Genomic DNA, 21157 nt, shown 5'->3' with positions numbered 1-21157 from the left:
TTCTTTTTCTTTTTTCTCCTTTCTTTACAATCCAACCAAACTTTGACATGTTGATCGTCTGTTTGGTAATATTTTTAAAAATTCCAGTTATCAATATAAAAAGAAAAAAGAAATAAAAAAATTCGGGGGCTTTTCAAATGCGAAAAATTATTTTGGAATATCAATTATTTAAATAGATTTTTAAATGTGGCATTGACTATCAATACATTTTATCAAAATAAACCATAAAACTTTTTCGAAAAACAAAACAATTTAAAAAAAATATGGCCGCCGTTAAGAAAAGACATACATTAAAAAAAAAATTAAATAGAGAGAAACAAAAAAATCTAGAAAAGTATTATTTAAATAGAATAGTGATAGTGATTAGTTAAAATGTTGAAACTACTAAGGTGCTTTAAAAAAGTGACTTACCAGAATAGAGAAAAGTAATTTTTAACTATTTTAACTAATAAAATTTGGTAAGATTACTAAAAATATTCTTACAATGCAATAAGAGCATTCACATTCCGCTAATCAAATATTATTTTGCTACCCATAAATTTATACCAAATTATTGAAAAGAAAAAGAAGACAAAAAAAAAAAAAAAAAAATTCCCTTTAAACTAAGCCCAATTACTTGGCCCTAAAACCATTTGCTATTAACTACTAAGTCCATCTTAACCCAATACGTGGACTGTGGAGTATTGGGCCATGCATTAAAAAAAGAAAAAGCAAAAACCCTAACCCCTGGTGGCCAAAATTTCTCTTATTTTCTGTGTGTTTCCCCAGGGAAAATCTCAGGCATTTCTTCTCACCTCCAATCAAATGAATCGATAACAAACAAACCAACAACAACAATGGCCGCCAAATCACAGCAGTTCTCATGGTCACGCGTCCTCCTCCACTATAAGGCCCTGAAGAGACCCACCAAACACCCACTACACTATTCCCGGAAAATCTCCACTTTCCCACAGTTTCCCACCTCACAAACACCGAATTTCTCATTTCTAACCAAGAGCCATTACTCCACTGCCTCAAACAGGGTGATCCAGGAACTTCTGGCGGACGTGGAGAGAGAGAGGCAGAGAGAAAGAGAGCAGAAGAAAAGGACTGGCTTGGACACCAAAGACATTGACGCTGAGGATGAGGAGGACTACATGGGGGTTGCTCCATTGATAGAGAAGCTTGAGAAGGAGAAGCAGAAGCTCAAGGACACTGGGGACTTGCACCAGTACGAAGAGCGTACGGACTCAGATAGCGACGACGACGACGAGCGTTTTAGCCGTGAAGCCATGGAGAAGAGGCGGGACGAGTTCGAGAGGAAGTTCAAGCGGCACGAGGAATTGCTCAAGAACTTTACCGAGGCTGGTATGAAATGTGGCCTTGTTTGTTTAGATGGTTTGAGTTTTGGTTATTAATGTTCGGTGGGACAAGTTCGTACCGTGTGTTTCCTCCTTAGAAAGCGTAAGAAAGGACTTGAAAATGAATATTGAAAACTGGGCTTACAGTTCATTCCTTGTTTTGTTTGTAATGTTGAGTGGAAGTGATGTGTTTGGTAGCTTAGAAAGTGTGGGAGAAGTATAGAAAATGGAAATTAGAGATTGGATTCGGGTGCTTTATTTTCCAGCATGTTTTGATTGATACCTTGCTTTTTATGTTTGTAGTTTTTAGTGGAAATAAATAGGATTTAGTTTTGGTTAGTTAGAAAGTGTAGGAAAAGAAATGAAAATTGAATGTTATATCTATTTTACTAGATTTACAGTGAATAAAGTGCTTACTTACGGGCTTTGGGGGTTATTTTTCCCCAATGAAATTTCTATTACTTGTCAAAAACAAAAAAGAGTACACTTTTTGGTCGCTGAGGAAAGTATGATGCTCTAATAAATAAAGTCTGATCTAATATTTCGGTAGTAGAATTTATTTATTATTCTTCTTTGTAACTCAGCAGAAAATATTAAATTTAATTAATACACTTTTCCCGTTCTTTTGCATTACATTTTCAATTATGGTTTGTTTAATAGATTCACTTCTTTTTTTTCAAATGTTTAGTGAAAAATCTTGGATTGCTCTGGAAGCAAGAGAAACTGCTAAAATATGGGGGGGAAGGAAAAGAAAAGAACAAGAGAGAGAAGAAGAAGAAGGAAAGAAAGAAAGAAAGAAAAAAGGCCTTTGAATATTTGACATTTTTTGTGTTTCAAACATCATGTTCCATATATTTTCTTTATTTCGAAGAATGAGTTGGTTTAGCCAATGTCTTTTGGTTCAAATGGCAATTCCACTCCCCATAAGAAGGGGGTGGTGTGTGGTGGGTAAGGTTATGCATTCAAGTCCCCTGGAGTTCATGAACTGCTTACCAGTAATATATGCGTGGATGCGCGTGTGTGTGAGAGAGAGAGAGAAAGAGAGTTTTTTTTTTTTTTAAATGCAAATTGATCTGGATTCTTTTTGGTATTATCAAACAGATACACTTGATGATGCCTTCAAATGGATGAATAAAATAGACAAGTTTGAGCAAAAGCATTTCCAACTTCGGCTCGAGTATCGGGTCATTGGTGAGTTGATGAACCGTTTGAAAGTAGCAGAGGGAAAGGATAAATTCATTCTTCAGCAGAAACTAAATAGGGCTATGAGGTTGGTGGAGTGGAAGGAAGCTTATGATCCTAAGAATCCTGCCAATTTCGGAGTTATTCAACACGAACAAGTTGGGGCCTCTGCTGAACTTTTGGAGCATGCTGGATTTGAGAAGGCAAAGCAAATGATTCAAGGAGATGATGATGATGTGGAAGAGTTTGATGACATGAAAGAGAGGGATGACATACTGTTAGAGAAGCTTAATGCCATTGACAAAAAACTTGAAGAGAAGCTGGCTGAGTTGGATCATACATTTGGAAAGAAGGGTAAGATTTTAGAGGAAGAAATCAGAGATCTTGCTGAGGAGAGAAATGAGTTGACAGAGAAGAAAAGAAGACCTCTTTACCGGAAAGTAAGTGCATGTGATCATTCTTCTAGGTTTTTGTTGTTAATAAATAAAATTCATCATGATTAAGGATTAATGATTGTTTGATTATACTAAGTGTTTGTAAATTGAGGAAATGTTTTGTGCCAAAGTGATGTTCGTTTTACCCTTCTTCACCTTGTTAATATTGTCATGCTAGTACCAAAAAAAAAATATATATATTGTCATGCTAGTACTAGGCAATTATGTTGGTTGCATCGAACAATTTCATTTGGTTTTTATGAAGTTAACTTTCTCTTGCTTTTGTTGGCTGTTCAATTCATGCAATTAAATGTTACCATAAGCGGTTGCATATTGAAGTGATGAAAAATCATTGAAATAACAATGACTATTGACATATCATGAGATGTTCGTCTGATGTTTGTAGGGGGAAAAAGATAATGAGACAATTGTTAACCATATGGTTATGTATGTTATCCTGATTAATGGTGAGTGATTCTTTTTTATCTGTTCTAAAGCATGGCATCAGTTTATGCTCATTTGTCCATAGTCATATCAAGAAAAATGCCTCTATTAAAGTGGGATGCTATCCTTTGGTCACTGTTTTTCTTAGAGACATGTATAAATGCCTATCTGGATCCATGTTTGCTTTAAAAGATTCTCTGGAACTTCAATATGACCTTGAGCTTGTAGCCTACATTATTTAGATTGATCTTTGTTTGATAGACCATTACATATAGGCAACAATTGTTATTTATTATTTAACAAGAAGCCTCAATGCCACCTTCATTGCTCTTATACCAAAGAAATCGGGGGCTGTTAACATTAAGGATTTTCGACCTATTAGCTTAATGGGTGGAGCATACAAAGTTGTTGCCAAAGTTCTAGCTAACAAGTTGAAATTGGTAATGGAGAAGATCATTTCCAAGCCTCAAAATGCTTTCATCGAGGATAGGCAGATTCTAAACTCTGTTATCTACCAACGAGTGCCTTGATAGTAGGATGAGATCTGGGGAACTAGGTGTGTTATGCAAGTTGGATATTGAAAAAGGCATGACCATGTCAAGTTTCAAGCCAAATCTATTTGGGACAACATTAGAAGATAGAACACTGTTTGGCTAGTTGGATGGAAGAGGATGTGCTTGTTAAAGGGTGAGAGAGTTACCTTGATTAAAAGCACTTTATCTAATCTGCATACTTACTTCATGTCTTTTTTTCCCCTCCTGGTCAGTGTTGCCAATCGCATAGAGAAGTTGCAATGGAATTTTTTGTGGGGTGGCATTAGTGAAGAGTTCAAATTTCACTTGGTTAGCTGGCCTAAGGTATGTACTCCAATTTCTAAAGGAGGGTTGGGGGTCTGAAAATTTCTTTCGTTCAACCGAGCTCTTTTGGGGAAGTGGCTTTGGCACTATGCTCATGAGAGAGAGGCCTTATGGAGGGTGGAACTGGATTCTAAATATGGCAGCTCGTGGGGGGGGAGGGGGTGGTGTTCAAATGAGGTTAATGGGTCGTATGGGAATGGGCTTTGGAAAATATTAGGAGTTGGACATAGCTTTCTAGTCATACTAGATTTGAAGTAGGTAACGGCTCCAAAATTAGATTCTGGCATGACGTGTGGTATGGAGATCAAGCCCTCAAGATCGCTTTTCCAAATTTGTTCAGTATTGCCCGATTCAAAGAAGCTATTGTGGCAAGTCATTTGGATATTTCTAGTGCCTCTGATTAGTGGAATGTTTACTTTCTTAGTGCAGCTCACGATTGGGAGGTGGATCTTTTACCTCATTCTTCAATTTGTTGTGTTCCTTCATATTGAGACGAGGTGGTAAAGACAAGCTTTATTGGGTACCTTCCCAGAGAGGTTTGTTCGATGTTAGATCATACTACAAATACTTAGCAAAAAAAATATATATATGATTGTTCTCCATGATAGAACTCTCTTTTTTTAGAGGAGTATTTGACATAATAAGGTTCCCTTGAGAGTGACGTTATTTGTTTGGTTGGTCATATTAGGGAAGATCCTCACCATGAACAATCTTAGGAAGAGACACAAGATCATTGTGATTGATTGACGTTGCATGTGTAAAAAGAGTGGAGAGTCAGTGGATCACCTTCTGCTCCATTTTGACATTGACAGTGCTCTTTGGAACACTATCTTTAGCAGTGTAGGGCTGGCTTGGGTTATGCCTATTCGAGTGGTAGACCTTTTCGCATGCTAGAGAGGGCAAGTTAGTAGGCTTCAATTTGATGCAATATGGAAGATGATACCATCCTGCCTTATGTGGTATTTTTGGAGGAAAAAAATGATCAGAACTTTGAGGACCATGAGCAGACATCGGTGGAATTAAAAGCTTTCTTCTTGAAGACACTTTACCGTTGGGTTGCTGCCTTTATTTTTAATATTTCTAGCTGTCAAGTTTTTCTATATCTTTTCTCTTCTTCTAGTTAGGTGTCTCTCTGTCAATTATTTGAGTATTGTAAATAAATTCCTATACTTCCTGAAAAATAAAAAATAGATGTGCATAATATGCATAGTGAATGCCTTGTCCTGAAAGATCTATGCTGATTATCCTGGGATAAATTTTTTCTGCTTTTTATCGAACCTTTATCTTTATGATTTTGACCATGTTTAATAAAGTTTGTTCTTTCATGTAGTTACTTCTATTTTGTTTTTTAAAAAATAATAATAATAATAATAATAATAATAATAATATTCTGCTGTTATCTTCACTGTAGATTATGTTGCATTGTTTTCCAGTAAGAAAAGTAGTGTTATACTTTCCTCTGTCCAGATTTTTTAATCATTTCATTCTTTCTACATAAGCTCATTATTATTTAATGGCAGGGTTTTGATGTGAAATTGATTGATGTAAATCGAACCTGTAAAGTTACAAAGGTATTGTCTCCCTTCAATTTATCTTTATTGAGAATAATGTTTATTTTTTGTTTATTTATATCTTAATCTTATATGATCTAGGGTGGGCAAGTGGTCAAATACACTGCTATTTTAGCTTGTGGAAACTATCATGGTGTTGTTGGTTATGCTAAAGCCAAAGGCCCGGCAATTCCTATCGCTCTTCAAAAGGTATCTTTTTTTGTGCTATTTGTTCTATTGTGAATTCTTTGGGATCATATTTGTTTACCTCCTGCTTTATAACTTGGTATTGTTACAAATTTACTTGATTTGATTGCCAATATATAAGATTCAGAATTAAGATATAGGTCATAATATGAATAATCTGCAATATATGTTGAATAATACGCAATATACACAGGATCTAATAAAATGTGCAAGAATTATCATATACGTCTATATATATATATATATATATATATATATGAATAAATATACGTCTATATATTGATGATTTTATGTATAAAAAATTGTGTTTATAGAGATTTTAGGAACTTATGAATTTAGTTGGTTTGATATTTGATTCTAGTTAGATCTGCATTCAAACTCTAATTTTTAATGGGGTGCTAGATCATCTAATTGGAACTGATTTGAAGAAAGTTTGGGCAAACAATTTTGCTCCTCAAACTTTGGGATCAGTACTATTTGGTCCTTGAACGACAAAACTTAGCAATGTTAAGCCCGGATTTTATAAATCGTTTCAATCTCCAACCCTCCTTCCAAAATCTGTTAAATTTTGCAGAGCGCGTTAACACGTGACCAATGACATGACCCAATTTATTGCATGTGGCTGACCATGTGGCATTTTTTGTCTATATTGGTTATCATTTGTATTCAAAATGAGACAAGGTCTCCCTCCCTCCTTATCTCCCTCCTCTCTCTTTCTCTCTTTGCATTTCGTGGCTTATGGATCCCAGCAACCAAATGGAGGCTAAAGCCTTCATTCTACCCAGGACAACAAAAACAACTGAAACAAAAGATTTAAAATGTCATATTCTTGTACTCTTCTTCATTTTCCTTACCACCAAACAAATTCCACAGCTCAATTTTCCCAAAATGAAAGTACAACCACAAAGCCACTAGATCTTCACAAAATCTGATTGAAACCCCAAGATCTAAGCCAGAAAAACAACACCACGGCCACCGCAAGCATCATCATGGTACGAAGTGTCATCCATCAAAAGCATGACCATTGGCAATAAAGCCAGGAGCCCCTGATCTGGTGTGCTTGTTCAATAAAGTCTAAGGTGTGGTCAATACCTTCACAATCATTCCATGGAAATGCCACCAGGTGGGCTCCAACAACTGTTCTCTTCACATTCCTCACCGTTCTTCTTACTTTCCCATTGGCTTGGGCCATAGATGCTCAGTAACCAGACTTGGTAAAAGTCAGAGAGAGAGCTTGCCACTTATTTGTGAGCCTTGGTCCAAGCCTAGGCAGAGAAATGAAGCTTGGGAAAAAATCAGATGGAGAGAGATAGAGAGAGCTTGCCACTTATTATTGTGAGCCTTGTTGGTTATGTCATTTGAGTGGGATTGATATCCATGTGGACGCTTTGGATAAAATGCATCAGGTGATGGCACTTGCTGACATCATTTATAAAATTTAAGAGATTTTGAATGGAAGATTGATATTGAAACGAAGTCAAAAGTTCAGGCCTAACATTGCTACATTTTGTTATTTATGGATCAAATAGAAATTGACCTGAGTTAGAGGGTCAAAATTGTAATTTGCTCATAAAGTTTCCAGTGAACCATACATGGATTTACCTTGGCCTGATGTGATAAATCTGTTTACAGGGGAATGGGTGGCCCCAATAGGTGTTTGGTTTTCATCTCGGTTGGAACTCTATGTTTGTCTTTTTTAGGGATATGGTTATTGAGGGAGCTATTAGCAAGAGACTAGCAGGGTTGGAGCTCCCACATCAGTAGGTTGGAGGGCATCTCTAATCCAGTAATACTTTGATGTTTCTAGTTATTCCTTCCTTTGATATAATGCAGGAACAGAGTGCCAGGGGGTGCCCAACGGGTGGGGAAATCTCTATAGTTATTTACCACCTAGGTCTGGAATCCCGGCTAGTGTGGTTTTAAGATGAAGGATTGCTGGGATTTCTCTAGTGAGCTTGGGGAGTTACATCTTTAAGAGACAAGGATTGTGTGATATGATCTCTAGGGAAAAACTTCTATAGGACTATGGTTGTGGAGATTTCCTGGTTAACAGCATTTGTTGGCGCTCTTTATCCAAAGTAGATAAGCTAGGATGGATAAATTCAACTTTAAATAACTACAAAACTCTTACTCTATCAAGTTGAAGTCAAGTGGATGAATCTCATATTTATCATTTTTGTCTGTCTTAGGCCTTGTATCATGTTAGATCATAATTTTATTCATCTTTACATGTCTCAGTAAATATTCTTCAAGGCCTTCTCATTGTCCTTCGTTTGCCTTTGATCTGATCTATATCACTTCCTATTGGTGCTCATTTGCTCTCATTTACCATGACCAGTTGTCATTTTTCATTATCTAATCCAGTCCCACAATTTTACCATTTTAGCTTATTTCCTTTTCATGTCCTTTTGTGCTGCCTGCAGGCTTGAACTTCTTGAGAAATGCATTACTTTCTCATATATTTGTTTGGTTGCCATTTACATTCTATATTCTTATTTCAGCTAAAGCCCCCTTCATCGATGTTGTTTTTTGACCACCCTCTTTTCTGTACAAAGTATGGTTAGTTTCTTGTTGAGAAGGCAAAATGATTAACCCTGTGAGTATGGTAACTATTGCCACTCCTTTTGCTTTGTGAAAAACTTTAGTCTTTCTTCTTGTGTGTTTATAATCTGTATTTCGTATATTGGAACCTAAACTGTATGAAGAACTCTCATTTCATTCGCATGAGAAAATGTGGGTTTGCAGGTGCCCTCTCTTATGTTACTGACATGATGTTTTTGTATGTCTTATCTGATTGGTTCAAAAACAACCAGGCATATGAGAAATGCTTTCAGAATCTTCACTATGTGGAACGTCACGAGGAGCATACAATTGCACATGCAATTCAAACAACATATAAAAAGACCAAGGTATTCATCTATATTTCTATCAAGTTTCCATATTTTTTTCCATTTGAGTGCATATTGTCTTCTTTCTTTCCCTCTTTTCTTGGATTCTTTGTGCAATTACAACTTGGCTTTAAATCTGCATATGTTTTTAGGTGTATCTTTGGCCAGCACCAACCAGGACAGGGATGAAAGCGGGGAAAACTGTCCAAACCATTTTGAATTTAGCTGGTTTTAAAAATATCAAGTCTAAGGTAATTAACTACCAAACTGAATCCATGTTACATGGATATTTCCTGCATTCTTGATGTTTGCACTAACCGCGAAAACTCTTGATAGGTCGTTGGCTCAAGGAATCCTCACAACACTGTTAAGGTTCTCTTCAAAGCTCTTAATGCGGTAAGTAGCCCATCTTACAATATTATGGATGCTTTTAAATGGGTTTATCCTCCGAGATTTCATGTTGAACTGTTCTTATCTGTGAACTTACAGATTGAAACTCCAAAGGATGTCCAAGAAAAGTTTGGCCGGACTGTTGTTGAGAAGTACTTGCTGTGAAAGGTTTGCTTTTTTAAGATCCACTGCAATGCTTCCAGTTGTGCACTTATGTCTCCTTGAATCTCAAAGAAGGTTGCATTCCTTTACAAATTAGATGATGATTATGCAGATTTTGTTACATGTTAATTGCTTTTTACCCTTGTATGTTGTTTTGGCCACCGGCATTGCTTTCTCGTACTTTTTTTCTGTTGACTTTTTTGTTGTTAATAAGTTACACATGCATCCGGCGATTTTGAACCTATGACCTTGCGCTTCATCCCATTTTTATGAGGATAGGAGGTGTCATTTGGGGTAGAGCTCATTGGCTCTGTTGACATTTTCACCATAAGAGAAAGGAGAGAGTTTTTAGGCTTTATATTTTCAAGAAAATGATACAAGAGACTCAATTTGTAACTTCTTTCAGCATTAGTTAATTTCCCTTGGAATATGATTTGGTTAGTGCGTGTAATGTCACAGGGGATCAAGAGCAGGGAATGGTAATGGTTGTGGCAATCTATCAGTTCTTTGCACCCCACTTACCCTTCTTTCAAAAGATTTGGATCTTATGTGTTTTAACGGCTACCATATCTGTTCACTGCTGGAATGGTTGTGATGGTGGTTTGTGTTTGTGCCTGTGTTTCTTAATACTTTCTACTTATTTAAATATCATTAAGCACAAGCCTTACTAAATCGGTATTATAGGCTTACAATGGAAGATGAAGAAAGCCTATGACAGTTCCAGTTTCCCACAGGAATGTTGAATCTACCAACTCATGGAAGACCTCTCCAAATATCATGGACTCCATCCTCATTTGCAGTGCATTGTTCAATTCTATTAGGTTAGTTGATTCCTAAGAAACGGAAAATTTCCATGGACCATAGCATTCTCACATGCAATCATATATTCTATTAAAAATGAATGCGAGAATCACATGTTTTAAGAAACTTATGTCAGTTTAATAGATTGGATCGAAGAAATTTCTTCCAACCCAATTTGGAGAAAAACTGTCCAAGAAGGCACAGGTTTGAAGGCTTTTTTTTGGTAAAATTTGTATAAAATAAGTGTAAGACTTTCTCCCTTTCTTGATGGTAAAGGCTAGCGAATAGCAATAGTTGTAAAAGTTGATTGTGGGTGATTATTTGTTGATTTTATTACTCACGTGAAATAGTATTGCAGATACTCATCTAATATGATTGGATCATGAATGATACACGAGTTTTTTCAGTCCATGCATGTCATATGTTTTGGACAATTAATCAGTTTGCTAGAGTGGATTTAGATCCCCTGCCATACGGGCCCGAATTCCATGTAGTTTGGGCAAGGAATGAGAGAAGGTGCATAGGTTACGGGGTTCAGGGCCCGGAACCCACACCCCCTCTCTCATTCCCTAATTTGGATTAGGAGTTCTAGAGAATCTCGATCGTGCTAAAGTAGGCAACTAGGACTATAAATGAATAGAGTCGCTCGCCACTTGACTTGGGATTAGTTCATTAATGAACTGAGCTTGAACAAATTTTTAAGCTTGTTTTTTAATAAATGAAATTCGTATAAACTCAGTTCAACTTATATAAGATCATATAACTTTATTTTATTAGTTTTAACTTTGAAATGAGAAAATGTTAAGTATTTAAAAAAGATAAGTTCATTTTTATTATTAAAAATGGATTTTCTTTGTTATGTAATAGGTATAGTATGAAGTATTGTAATTATGAGTCTTGATATAAATATATGTTATTTGTGTGTATATGAGTGGGTTTGTGTTAAGCATATTGTGTGTTGGTGTGTGTAATGAATGTGTATATATGTGTCTTATACTATGCACATTAGTATGATTTGAGTTATAATATTATAAGACAGACATATAGACTCAAAATTAAATTATTTATAATTTGAGTTAACTTATTTAATTACTCATAGTAAAATCTAAATAATAAATAATTAACTAATAATTAGTATGAATAACTTAATTGAGTAGTTAGTGAATAAGTTCGAGTTAGATTGAAAAATAAATGAATTGAACTTGAACAAATTATCTAGTCCGGTGGTAATAAGTTTGAGTGTTTGCAAAATGAGTTTGAGCATTCAATGCTTAGCTCAACTCAGCTGTTGTAGGGACTCAATCCATGATAGAAATTTTGCACACGTGTATTCTTCCTAGTGAATATGCAAATGGCCTGATATGAGCTCATTTAAAAACCCATGTGAGTGGAGGTAGAATAATCAAATCTGTTACCCTTTTCTTGCACCGTCGGCAAAGTTGTTTGTTTTCTTCAGAAAAAGAAGATAAAAGAGCAACTTCGCTTTGGGTAAAGTTTCTGTGGAGCTTTTTTTAAGATACCCATAATAATTAAACAACGTGTCAAGTCACCAGGGATTGCTTGCTGTAAACCGAATATTCTCATCCAGAGATACATGACAGTCGGCAGAATCTTATGCCTTTCTGAAAGAAAAAGTTTCCGTTTCTATTTAATATATATAATTATGTTTTACCTTTTCACTTGATTAAAAAAAAGAAGAAAAAAGAGGAGAAAAGTAACAGATATATATTTTTTCTAATTAACCTATATATTTGATTACATCGTCTCATTTATATTTGATGTTATAAACAATAGCAATGTTATAAGTGTTTACACCAAATATAAATTTTGGGGGACCTACTTGTGGCATAGATCAATCAATAATTCAATTTGCAATTCGAAGACAATTATTGGCAATACTTGCTTTCTTAATAAAAATAATTAGATACACAAATTTGAATATGATCTTCATTCTTCAAGGTTTTCCATTTTCTCACGTAAATTTAATATATTATTTTACAAAACCATTTTTGTTTTATGAAAGAACGGTGATCGGCAATCGTCCCCTGCCTGCCCCTTTTCATTAAGAGAGATTTTTTTTTTTTTTTTTTATCAAAAAGTAATTTTTGATGTCACATTAGAAGTTGTTTTTTTATTAAAAAAAAAAAAATTATTTTTTTATTAAAAAAGTCGGTTGGGGGACGGTTCAATCATTTCCCTTTATGAAATTCTCGTTGTTTTCTATTTCCTAATTTCTTGCTCTATATTTTTTTTTTTTCCAAAAAATAAATGATTGGAGCAAGAATGTGGTCATTTGGAACCTGGAAGACATATGTTAGCTGCAGAACAATTGCACAACAATGTTGATGTGTTCAGCACCTTTTTTTTTTTTTTTAAAAAAAAGGTTGTATACATCAGCGTTGTTATGGAAAATAGTTGTGCAGCTAACGTATCTTCATTTGGAAATTATAACTTTTTGCCCAAATCAAATGGGAATAGGATCCTCTTATCCATTTGTGACAGCATGTACACTACTAAATCTACCAGGTCAAGATCCTCTATAATGTTTAGAGTTTTTTTTTTTGTTTTTTTTAAGACAGAAGTTTCTTACGAACCGGTTTGTAGAAAATTTTTATCCTTTTTTTCACGCACAATTTTTTGAATCTCAACTATTGTTTTCAAATTTAATTATTGAAAAATTATTATTTTAGTATCTAATACTATCTATGACAAAATATTCCTTATCAATCTAATATGATAAAATCTTGTATATCAATCAATCTAATATGAATACAAATTAGAAGAACCGAGAAATATTCTACACGTCATTAATCCAGAGATTCAAAGGGACCGCCGCGTGTCACCGAGTAACACCACCAACAAGACAACCTTCCTTATAGTGCACCTACCGTATCAAATATCAATCCCCGGATCAGGATGTCTAAAACCCAAAAAGCCGGATATTTCCATTTCAAGTTACACTGATCTCCGACTCTCGCTTAAGTTCCAATGGTCTCGTCGGAGGGCAGGAGCCCGGACCCGAACCCGATCTGGAAGCTTCTCGGGTTCGGGTTCTGGGTGCAAGGGTTCAGGTGCTTCCCGTGGATGGCCGTGAACTTCTTTCTGAAGGACGGGCTCAATGTGGACCCCTCCACGCTGCAGCTCCTACAGAACTCGGCCAACCTTCCAATGGTCGCCAAGCCCCTCTACGGCGTCGTTTCGGACGCCGTCTACGTCGCCGGCCAGCACCGCATTCCCTACATCGCCGTCGGAGGTAATAAAAAAAGGAAATCCAAATGATATCGAAGTTCTCCGAATTTTGATTTGTTTTGTGTTCTGAGTCATCTGATATGACTGCGAAGATCGATTTTGTTCGAAAACCGAAGAGGAGTGGCATTTTTGAAGATAATGGAAATAGTGATGGTAATTTAGATTCAGAAAATGAATTTTGGTACTCTGAATTTTTATCCCCACGTTTCTTTCTTTTCTTTTCTCAAAAAAATAGATAAATTTGATTTTCGGAATAACTAATGTTTGTATTTTCTGCTGTGAGCAAAAGCGAAAGTGGCGGAGATTCAAAGTCCTGAAAGCCTTTTCCTTTCTTTATGGAAAGCAAAATTCTTCTGCTCCTTTTTGCTTAAGTCATAAACCTCCGACATTTATCTAGTACACTAGTCTTTAGTTAAACGGACAATGTTATCTTGGTTGAGGAATTTCCTTCCGATCAGTATATTATCATGTGTTCAAAGGGCACGTGATTTAGTTGTCACTTAATAGTGCAGACGATCTGATTCTCATATGCATTTTTATATTTTTTTTTTGGAGGTCAGTTTAATAGTTTGAATTGAAGAATTCCTCCCACCCAGTAAACACTCTTTAATTGTTCTTTATCTGCTTTATTTTAAGAATTTCAGATGCAAGGTAGGTCATAGGAGGGCATGAACTGGTGAAAATCTAAGGTTTTAGAAGCATGTATCTTCGGAATCATTTGCTAAGCAAAAGAAATGGATACCTAATATGTTCTATATGACATGAACCTTATAAACTTAAAATGGTATTTCAGACTTGGTTTTTTGTTTTTTTGATGAACTATTTCAGACTTGGTTTGTTTTGATGTAATAAGCAGGGTTGATCTAACTGACCTTGTTGTTGAGATTGAGCGATGTTATATATACATACTATTGGAAATATTTAGTTATGATATTCATATAGTTGAATGTGGATATTTATTTATAGTAACAAAGAAAGGGAAAGATGGAAACTTGATGCAAAAATTGATGAAAGCTTGTGACTCAAGAAACACGTAGTTCTCTTTGTTGCTAAGATACCTGCATTAATCAACATGCTAAAAAAGGCTTCCTTCTTACTTCTCGGACGGCCAACATTTGAACAATCTTTTCGGCAGAGATACTGGCATCATTCAACTGATTGTGATCGTAATTTCTTTTATTATTAGTAGGGATTCTTACTATTTAGCAGCCTCATTTGTCACATAAAAAAATAATAATAAATAAATAATAAAAATCTTGATTTCCTTTGCAGAAGTAATATGGCCATAGTGTATTTCAGTACTTTACAAAGACATGCTTCATTTTAACTTATGGAAGACATCATCCCTTCTAAGTTATAATGTGTTTTCTCATAATATCTAATCTAATTTCCACTTTGCTTTTTGCTATCTATAAATTATTTTGATTTTTTTTTTTTTTAATTTTAAATTGTTATTCGGATGTCATTGCCAAAGCCCCCCCCCCCAACGCCAGCTTGCTCTCTCATCCCTCCCACCTAAGCGTGCTTGCTTTGCTCACTAGGACAGCAGAATGAAAAGCTGCTCGGCGCGCTAGCCCTATAACGGAGTCAGCTCAATCTTTTGATCACCCTTTTTTTTAAAAAACCATTTTTGGGGGGCTTTCACCTTACACACAGAAGATTGGAGTCTTATATACTGTGTTACAATCACCTCATATTGATAAAGAAACATTTTCTGGTTATAAAAACAGAAACGCATGAATTGCACAAGAAGTTCTTTTGGTTAAAACGCTGTGCAACTCCAGCAATCCAATAAATTTCTTGCTTGAAACAATTAATCTACCGTTTCCATGTTGCTTTTCATGTTTGCTTCCCAGGCTGATTGTTGTTGCATAAGATAATGATACAAGTAGTTAACCTACTGTATGGATTGGTCCTTACTCATATTTCATTACTGTCAGTCACTTTCTATACTTATATTTTAATGTAGAACAGTGCCGAACAGTTTATGAAAAATTAGATGGGAAAAAACCTATCTGGTTTATTTATGACATTGGTAATCCACAAAGGGGATAAGCTTGTCTGCTTCTTGAAATGTAATTCTCTAATGATGCATCTGGCTTCTTTTTGCAGCTGGTAGATCTTTCTTGTCACCCATCTGCCATTTTTTATCAAACCAAATCTTTGATTTGGACCTAAACTCTGGAATGCACAGGCTTGGGAGTTTATTTTGGACACCATGCCTAATGCACTCTTCATTTCCTTCATTATAAGAGTGATCAATTGAACCCCATTGTTTAAGTACTTCGAAAACACAATAATTGCTTATAGTTAAACCATATCTGAACTTATATTCTGTACTAATTTGCTGATGCTTGAAGAAGAAAGGTCTGATTGAAACCATGATCACTTGTACTTCTGAACTAGAGAGTTCTAGCCAAATGTACTCTATTATTTTTATTCTGCTTTTAGTGTATCTAATCTTGTTTTTTGCCATGCAATATAATTTTATTTTATTTTTCTAATTAATGACACAAATTTGTTAGTGCAGCTTTATTACAAGCAGTTTCATGGCTAGCTATAGCAATGCTCTCCCCGTCAAGCACCTCTATCTTCAGCATCACCCTATATCTCCTACTTAGTAACCTTGGTGCTTCAATAGCTGAGGTTGCTAATGACGCAATTGTCGCAGAGGTAGGAAAACAACTGACTTCCTCATCTAAAAGTTCTCAACCATCTTCCTCAGGAGAGCTCCAATCATATGTTTGGATGGCTTCCTCTGCTGGTGGAGTCCTTGGAAACCTCATAGGCGGTATTGCCATTGATCGATGCTCCCCGCAAACTATATTCTTGTTTTCCGGCCTTCTCCTTGCTCTCCAGTTTTTCATAACCATTTCTGTTCGCGAAAGCTCTCTTAACCTTCCCAAGAGCGCAGCCGATGCTGGGATTAGAAAACAACTTTCAGACCTCTCAGTTGCATTAAGAAAACCTGAGATTGCTTACTCATTAACATGGTTTGCAGCATCTTATGCCATGATTCCAGCACTAACAGGCACCATGTTCTTTTACCAGACACAGTATTTGAAGATTGAATCATCGGTATTGGGTCTCTCTAAGGTCTTTGGTCAGGCAGCGATGCTTCTGTGGAGCATCATTTACAATCGTTACTTGAAGTCGGTCCCACCCAGGAAACTGATTTCAGCCATTCAGGTATTGATGGCGGTATTTATGATATCGGATGTGTTGTTTGTTAAGGGGTTTTATCGACAGATGGGTGTCCCGGACTCTGCCTATGTTGTGATCTTCTCAGGCTTGCTGGAGGTTCTCTTCTTTTTCAAGATTCTGCCATTCACAGTTCTGATAGCGCAGTTCTGCCCTCCAGGATGTGAAGGATCTCTAATGGCATTTGTCATGTCTGCCATAGCCCTTGCATTCATAGTGAGTGGATACCTTGGCGTTGCACTTGCATCCTATGTTGGGGTTACAGGAAATGATTTTTCAGGACTCCCGCTTGGTCTCCTCATACAGGCAGTGTGCACGATTTTGCCACTTTATTGGTCGTCGTGTATATCTCACTATGTGAAATCCAAATCCAGGAGGAAAAAGGAGTGACTCGTGATAATAGTATTCTGCACAACATTTATTTATTTATTTTCATTTCTTTTGGTATATACTGTCATTCTCAATATTACCGTGTTTCAATTAACAAATAATCGTGTTTAGATTTCTCAAAGTTGAGTCTTTTTTTAGCTTATTAGGTGTATTCATACAATGGCGGAGGATTTGAATGCTACATTCTATAGAGGGCCTTTTGTTCCGAATTGTGTATCGAATGTCTATTTATGTAATCTCCTTTTTGGTTGGAACTGTATTACTTACCATGTCTTTGACAAGTTTAGATACTGTATTTTTTTTTTTATGAATAATGCTAGAAATTATACTTTTCTTTCACTATTATCTCATTATTATGCTGATGAAATAGTGCTCATTAGTCGGTGATTTTTTTTTTAACAAGAGCTGATCCAAAGATTGATGGCTGCTCCCATATCAATTCAGTAAGATGAGAGCATAATATATAGCACTACTCATTCACCTTTGATCTTTCTTCTTTTTTAAACAAGAGTTGGCTTCAATGTGCCATGTATCTTTCTACATCTGTCCAGGAGAAAGAAGTTTGGTAAAATCATAGATTGACCTGCAATTTCGGTTATCTAAACTAGGAGAAACAAATAAATCCTTGTATCCAACCGGCTAAGCATTGGTATGTTATCATAACAATTTAGCAACCCTGGCAATTAACCTTCCTGCTACACAATTTATTTGTAGTGTTTGACACTACCTTAATCAAACATGACAGTATACAACTTGAAACACTAAGCATATTAACAAAACACAAGCTTGACTCTTTTAACTACCAAAATCATCCTACTCATGTAAACATTTACCGGTATCTTTGAGACATCCATGCTTATGCTGTTGTTTTCTCATAACTGTCAATCACACAATGCAGCACACAACTTGCAAAAGTAAGTAAAACCCATAATCACAAAGATCCAATCAACCAACTTTTAAGAGACAACAGGCCTTCATTAAGATCAGCAAACTATGTAGCAAATCAGAGAAACATTCAAACACCATCGAAAACGCTAAGTTGGTGCAGCCAGAGGCTGAACACTTGAGCCAAAAAGCACAACTTTTCCAAGTCAATACACAACATTCCAACACCACCAGAAGGAGCAGTACTAAATTTCTACACGCGGCCATCCCACAAACACTGGATCCCAACTTTCCCAGCTTTCAGAAAGTCCTCAATTTCTCCAGGAGGGTTCAGACCCAGAGCACGGGCTCGCTCCCACCGAGCCAACCTGGTCATCCCCAGACACGGCCCGTACGCCATGTTCATGTCGAATTCCCGCAACACTTCCTCATTCTCGTCATAGTCATCTACCACCCAGAACCACACATTTGATAAGATTCTCAAATCCACGCTTTTCAAAAAAAAAAAAAAAAAAAAATGTATATATATATCGATTTATTTTTGAAACCCTAACCACCAAACAAAACCCTAACAGTATAATAATAAATAGAGAGAGAGAAAGAGAGGGAGAGGGAGAGAGAGACCTTTGAGGTCAGGGGAGCCGTGGGAGAGGAGGGCGGCGGGTTGGGTGACATCGGAGCCGCAAGTGGCGGCGTGTTTGGGCGATTTCTTGAGAGAAGAAGAAGGCTTTGAGGCCTTCTTGGTGTTGGAAGAGGGCTTCGTGATGCCGCTGTTCTTCTTCTGCCTGTAGAATCCCTTCATATTCCCTGACGTCGTTGCCATCTATCTCTCCCTCTTCTAACCTTAAAATTTTGAAATTTTGAAATTTTGTCTCCCTTCCAATGACTGTTTCTGAGATTGCTTCGTCGTAGGATTTTGAATTACTTGATGCCTTTCTTCCACTTTTGTCCTCGTTGCTTCTACCTATTTTCATTTCGAAAATGATGGAGTTACCGAATCTTTTATTACGAGATAAATATTAAGATAATATGAAATTTATTTATTGATTCGATAATATTTCCTTTTAATAATTGTTTTAATCATTTCTGAATCCGATGATCAAAAATTTAATAAAAAAAAAATGTTATGATTAATAAATAAGCTCCGTACTATTTTAATATTTATATATCTTTTCTTTTGTTCTCATATGACATTATCATCTGACTAACCATATTTTGTTTTGGCCAGCTGTGATGCCAAAATGAGAGTAAAAGGAAGCAAGTAATTTAAAAAAATATTTAGTGAGTTATTATAGTGTTTTTAAAATTTGGTAAGCGCTATTCACTCACTAAACGTGAAAACAAAACATTTTTTAATCTCTAACATTCTCTCTCCTCCCAAGAAATAATAAATAATTAATTTATATAAAATATTTAAATAGAATAGTAAAAATGAATAGCTAAAATAAAGACTCGCACTTTGAAAAAATTGATAACTAATAAAATAGAAAAATGTGATGCAATTAATCATTAAAGCCTTAACTTTGTTCTGCAATTAATCATTTCAGTTTATTATTGAAGGTATATACATTAAATCTAAACTAAACAAGTATATAACATGAAAACAAAAAATAAAATTAAAAATTTTAAAAATTTTAAAAAAAATTAAAAAAAATTAAAAAAAAATAAAAATTACATTTTACTCCTCCTGATGTATCCACCCATTGTCAATTTAACGCCCAATGTTCAATTTTTGGTAGATCACTCCCTTGACGTTTACCACATGTGTCCATCTGGACCTTCCGTCCACTTAGTCTATCAAAAATGACGGAAAAGAGATCACCTGTGTTGCCCGTGACCTTTTAAAACCCAACTTTTCAAAATTACCCAAATCAAAACGGTGAGTTTGGCCACTCCGCAAAGTTTATTGATGCGGACCCACAATCTTTTAACGCATATGTTTATTCATTCTCTACCTTTTCTCTTTGGTGTTTGGTTTCCTGGAAACTGAAAGAAAGAAAAATGACGGATTCGGATGAGCCTAGGAGCGGAACCACGTTCAACGTAGTGGGGACGAATGTTCCTCCAAAAGTTTTTTAAACCCCTGTTATTATGGGGTTTCAATGAGGATCGTCCCTCTAATATTTAATATTTGTCTCCCCTGAATCGTCTTTTTTTCTCTTTTGGAGTGAATTGTTCTGTTTTTCATCTTCTCTCTCAGCACTTTGCAGGCTTACCACCTAAGAATTACTTTTTAGAGTCTGCTAATGTTTTTTCTTCTCCCCTGCCACATCTTTTCTCCTATCTTCTCCTTTATTCTTCTATTCCCATAACTCATAAGGTATTATTTCAAAAAAAAAAAAAACTCATAAGGTATTACTCATAGGTTATAGGGTATATGCAAAACCTAGAGAAACTCAAATATATATATAATTATATATAGACTAAGTTTTATAAAAGAAAGAAAGAAAGAAAAAAAAAAGTTCTTTAACTTCATAATTTTGAACCTGATTTCCGTATTTTTTTAACAAGTAGTGCACAAACTCAGTAACTCACTATCATTTCATGATTATTAATTTTCACACTCATTATCTTTGTTGGGGATAAATCCCACTCAACCCGATCCAAAGAGGAGATTCAAAAGTCAAATAGGTCCAAACAGATAAGAATAATGATAAGATAAGAATAATGATCATATCAGAAGTCTAAGAAGATATCCAATTAGAAGTCTAGTAAAGGATTGAAGTCCAATTAGAACTCGGACAGCAGTTCTAGATCAACAAGGAGCAGGAGTCCTAATCCAGGTTTGACTCCACCTCTATGCCTATAAATAGGCCCATACCCCAGGTATAAACAAGGTCTCAATTTTTATGCACAGAGCATTATTTCTCTCACAGAAGCTAACTTAGGCATCGGAGCGGGACCCCCGGAAGGGTCCCTAGGTTTTGTTGTTTTGCAGAGTTATTGAGAAGCGTGAAGAACATCAAAGGAACGTGCAGATTCACACCATACCGGAAACTGTACCAACAGTTTGGCGCCGTCTGTGGGAAACGATTATTCGTTCCTCAGAAAAGAAAAAAAAAAAGATCCAGCATGGTGATGAACACACGTTCCGGAAGCCAGACCAATCGACAGCCCGTGGCCCCACAGGAACCGGCTATTCAGAATAATTTGCAGCCTCCACCGAACCCTCCCCCG

The 21157-nt window shown here is 35.9% G+C and overlaps 3 protein-coding genes across 7 annotated transcripts; 2 read left to right on the top strand and 1 right to left on the bottom strand.

Annotated features, from left to right (window-relative positions):
- Positions 1 to 716: 716 nt before the first annotated feature.
- LOC133855887 (uncharacterized) lies at positions 717 to 10557 on the top strand. Of its 5 annotated transcripts, none has more exons than XR_009897713.1 (9): positions 717 to 1347; positions 2442 to 2962; positions 5778 to 5828; positions 5910 to 6017; positions 8828 to 8923; positions 9055 to 9153; positions 9239 to 9298; positions 9392 to 9529; positions 10139 to 10557. XR_009897713.1 is itself a non-coding variant. In XM_062291452.1 (9 exons), exons 1-8 carry the CDS (start codon positions 837 to 839, stop codon positions 9455 to 9457), a joined length of 1512 nt encoding a protein of 503 aa, XP_062147436.1. In that variant the 5' UTR covers positions 717 to 836; the 3' UTR covers positions 9458 to 9460; positions 10139 to 10557. The 5 variants fall into 5 exon arrangements, 3 of the variants coding, with proteins under 3 accessions (XP_062147436.1, XP_062147437.1, XP_062147435.1); XR_009897720.1 differs by lacking the exon at positions 10139 to 10557 and adding an exon at positions 9914 to 10063; XM_062291452.1 differs by having other exon boundaries at positions 9392 to 9460.
- Positions 10558 to 13125: 2568 nt separating this feature from the next.
- LOC133855871 (probable folate-biopterin transporter 7) lies at positions 13126 to 17349 on the top strand. Its single transcript, XM_062291450.1, has 2 exons — positions 13126 to 13508; positions 16035 to 17349. The coding sequence occupies exons 1-2, from the start codon at positions 13244 to 13246 to the stop codon at positions 17093 to 17095; spliced, it is 1326 nt and encodes a 441-aa protein (XP_062147434.1). The 5' UTR covers positions 13126 to 13243; the 3' UTR covers positions 17096 to 17349.
- A 700-nt stretch (positions 17350 to 18049) lies between these two features.
- On the bottom strand, positions 18050 to 18871 carry LOC133860060 (uncharacterized). Its single transcript, XM_062295699.1, has 2 exons — positions 18605 to 18871; positions 18050 to 18427 (listed from the first exon to the last, which is right to left on the bottom strand). Exons 1-2 carry the CDS (start codon positions 18801 to 18803, stop codon positions 18234 to 18236), a joined length of 393 nt encoding a protein of 130 aa, XP_062151683.1. The 5' UTR covers positions 18804 to 18871; the 3' UTR covers positions 18050 to 18233.
- Positions 18872 to 21157: the final 2286 nt, after the last annotated feature.

The sequence above is a fragment of the Alnus glutinosa genome, chromosome 1 (assembly GCF_958979055.1).
Source record: "Alnus glutinosa chromosome 1, dhAlnGlut1.1, whole genome shotgun sequence".
Taxonomy (NCBI): domain Eukaryota; kingdom Viridiplantae; phylum Streptophyta; class Magnoliopsida; order Fagales; family Betulaceae; genus Alnus; species Alnus glutinosa.
Note: the sequence above shows the minus strand (reverse complement) of the source record. Positions and strands in the feature narration are given on the sequence as shown.

What these genes read in the sequence shown, in the direction of transcription:
- LOC133860060 (XM_062295699.1), bottom strand. Translation starts at nt 18,803, where the DNA reads ATGGCAACGACGTCAGGGAATATGAAGGGATTCTACAGGCAGAAGAAG. An exon ending in CGGCTCCCCTGACCTCAAAG is followed by an intron (nt 18,428 to 18,604) that starts GTCTCTCTCTCC and finishes TCTGGGTGGTAG; the next exon opens with ATGACTATGACGAGAATGAG.
- LOC133855871 (XM_062291450.1), top strand. Translation starts at nt 13,244, where the DNA reads ATGGTCTCGTCGGAGGGCAGGAGCCCGGACCCGAACCCGATCTGGAAG. An exon ending in TCCCTACATCGCCGTCGGAG is followed by an intron (nt 13,509 to 16,034) that starts GTAATAAAAAAA and finishes TTGTTAGTGCAG; the next exon opens with CTTTATTACAAGCAGTTTCA.
- LOC133855887 (XM_062291452.1), top strand. Translation starts at nt 837, where the DNA reads ATGGCCGCCAAATCACAGCAGTTCTCATGGTCACGCGTCCTCCTCCAC. An exon ending in CAACATATAAAAAGACCAAG is followed by an intron (nt 8,924 to 9,054) that starts GTATTCATCTAT and finishes ATATGTTTTTAG; the next exon opens with GTGTATCTTTGGCCAGCACC. An exon ending in TTAAAAATATCAAGTCTAAG is followed by an intron (nt 9,154 to 9,238) that starts GTAATTAACTAC and finishes AACTCTTGATAG; the next exon opens with GTCGTTGGCTCAAGGAATCC.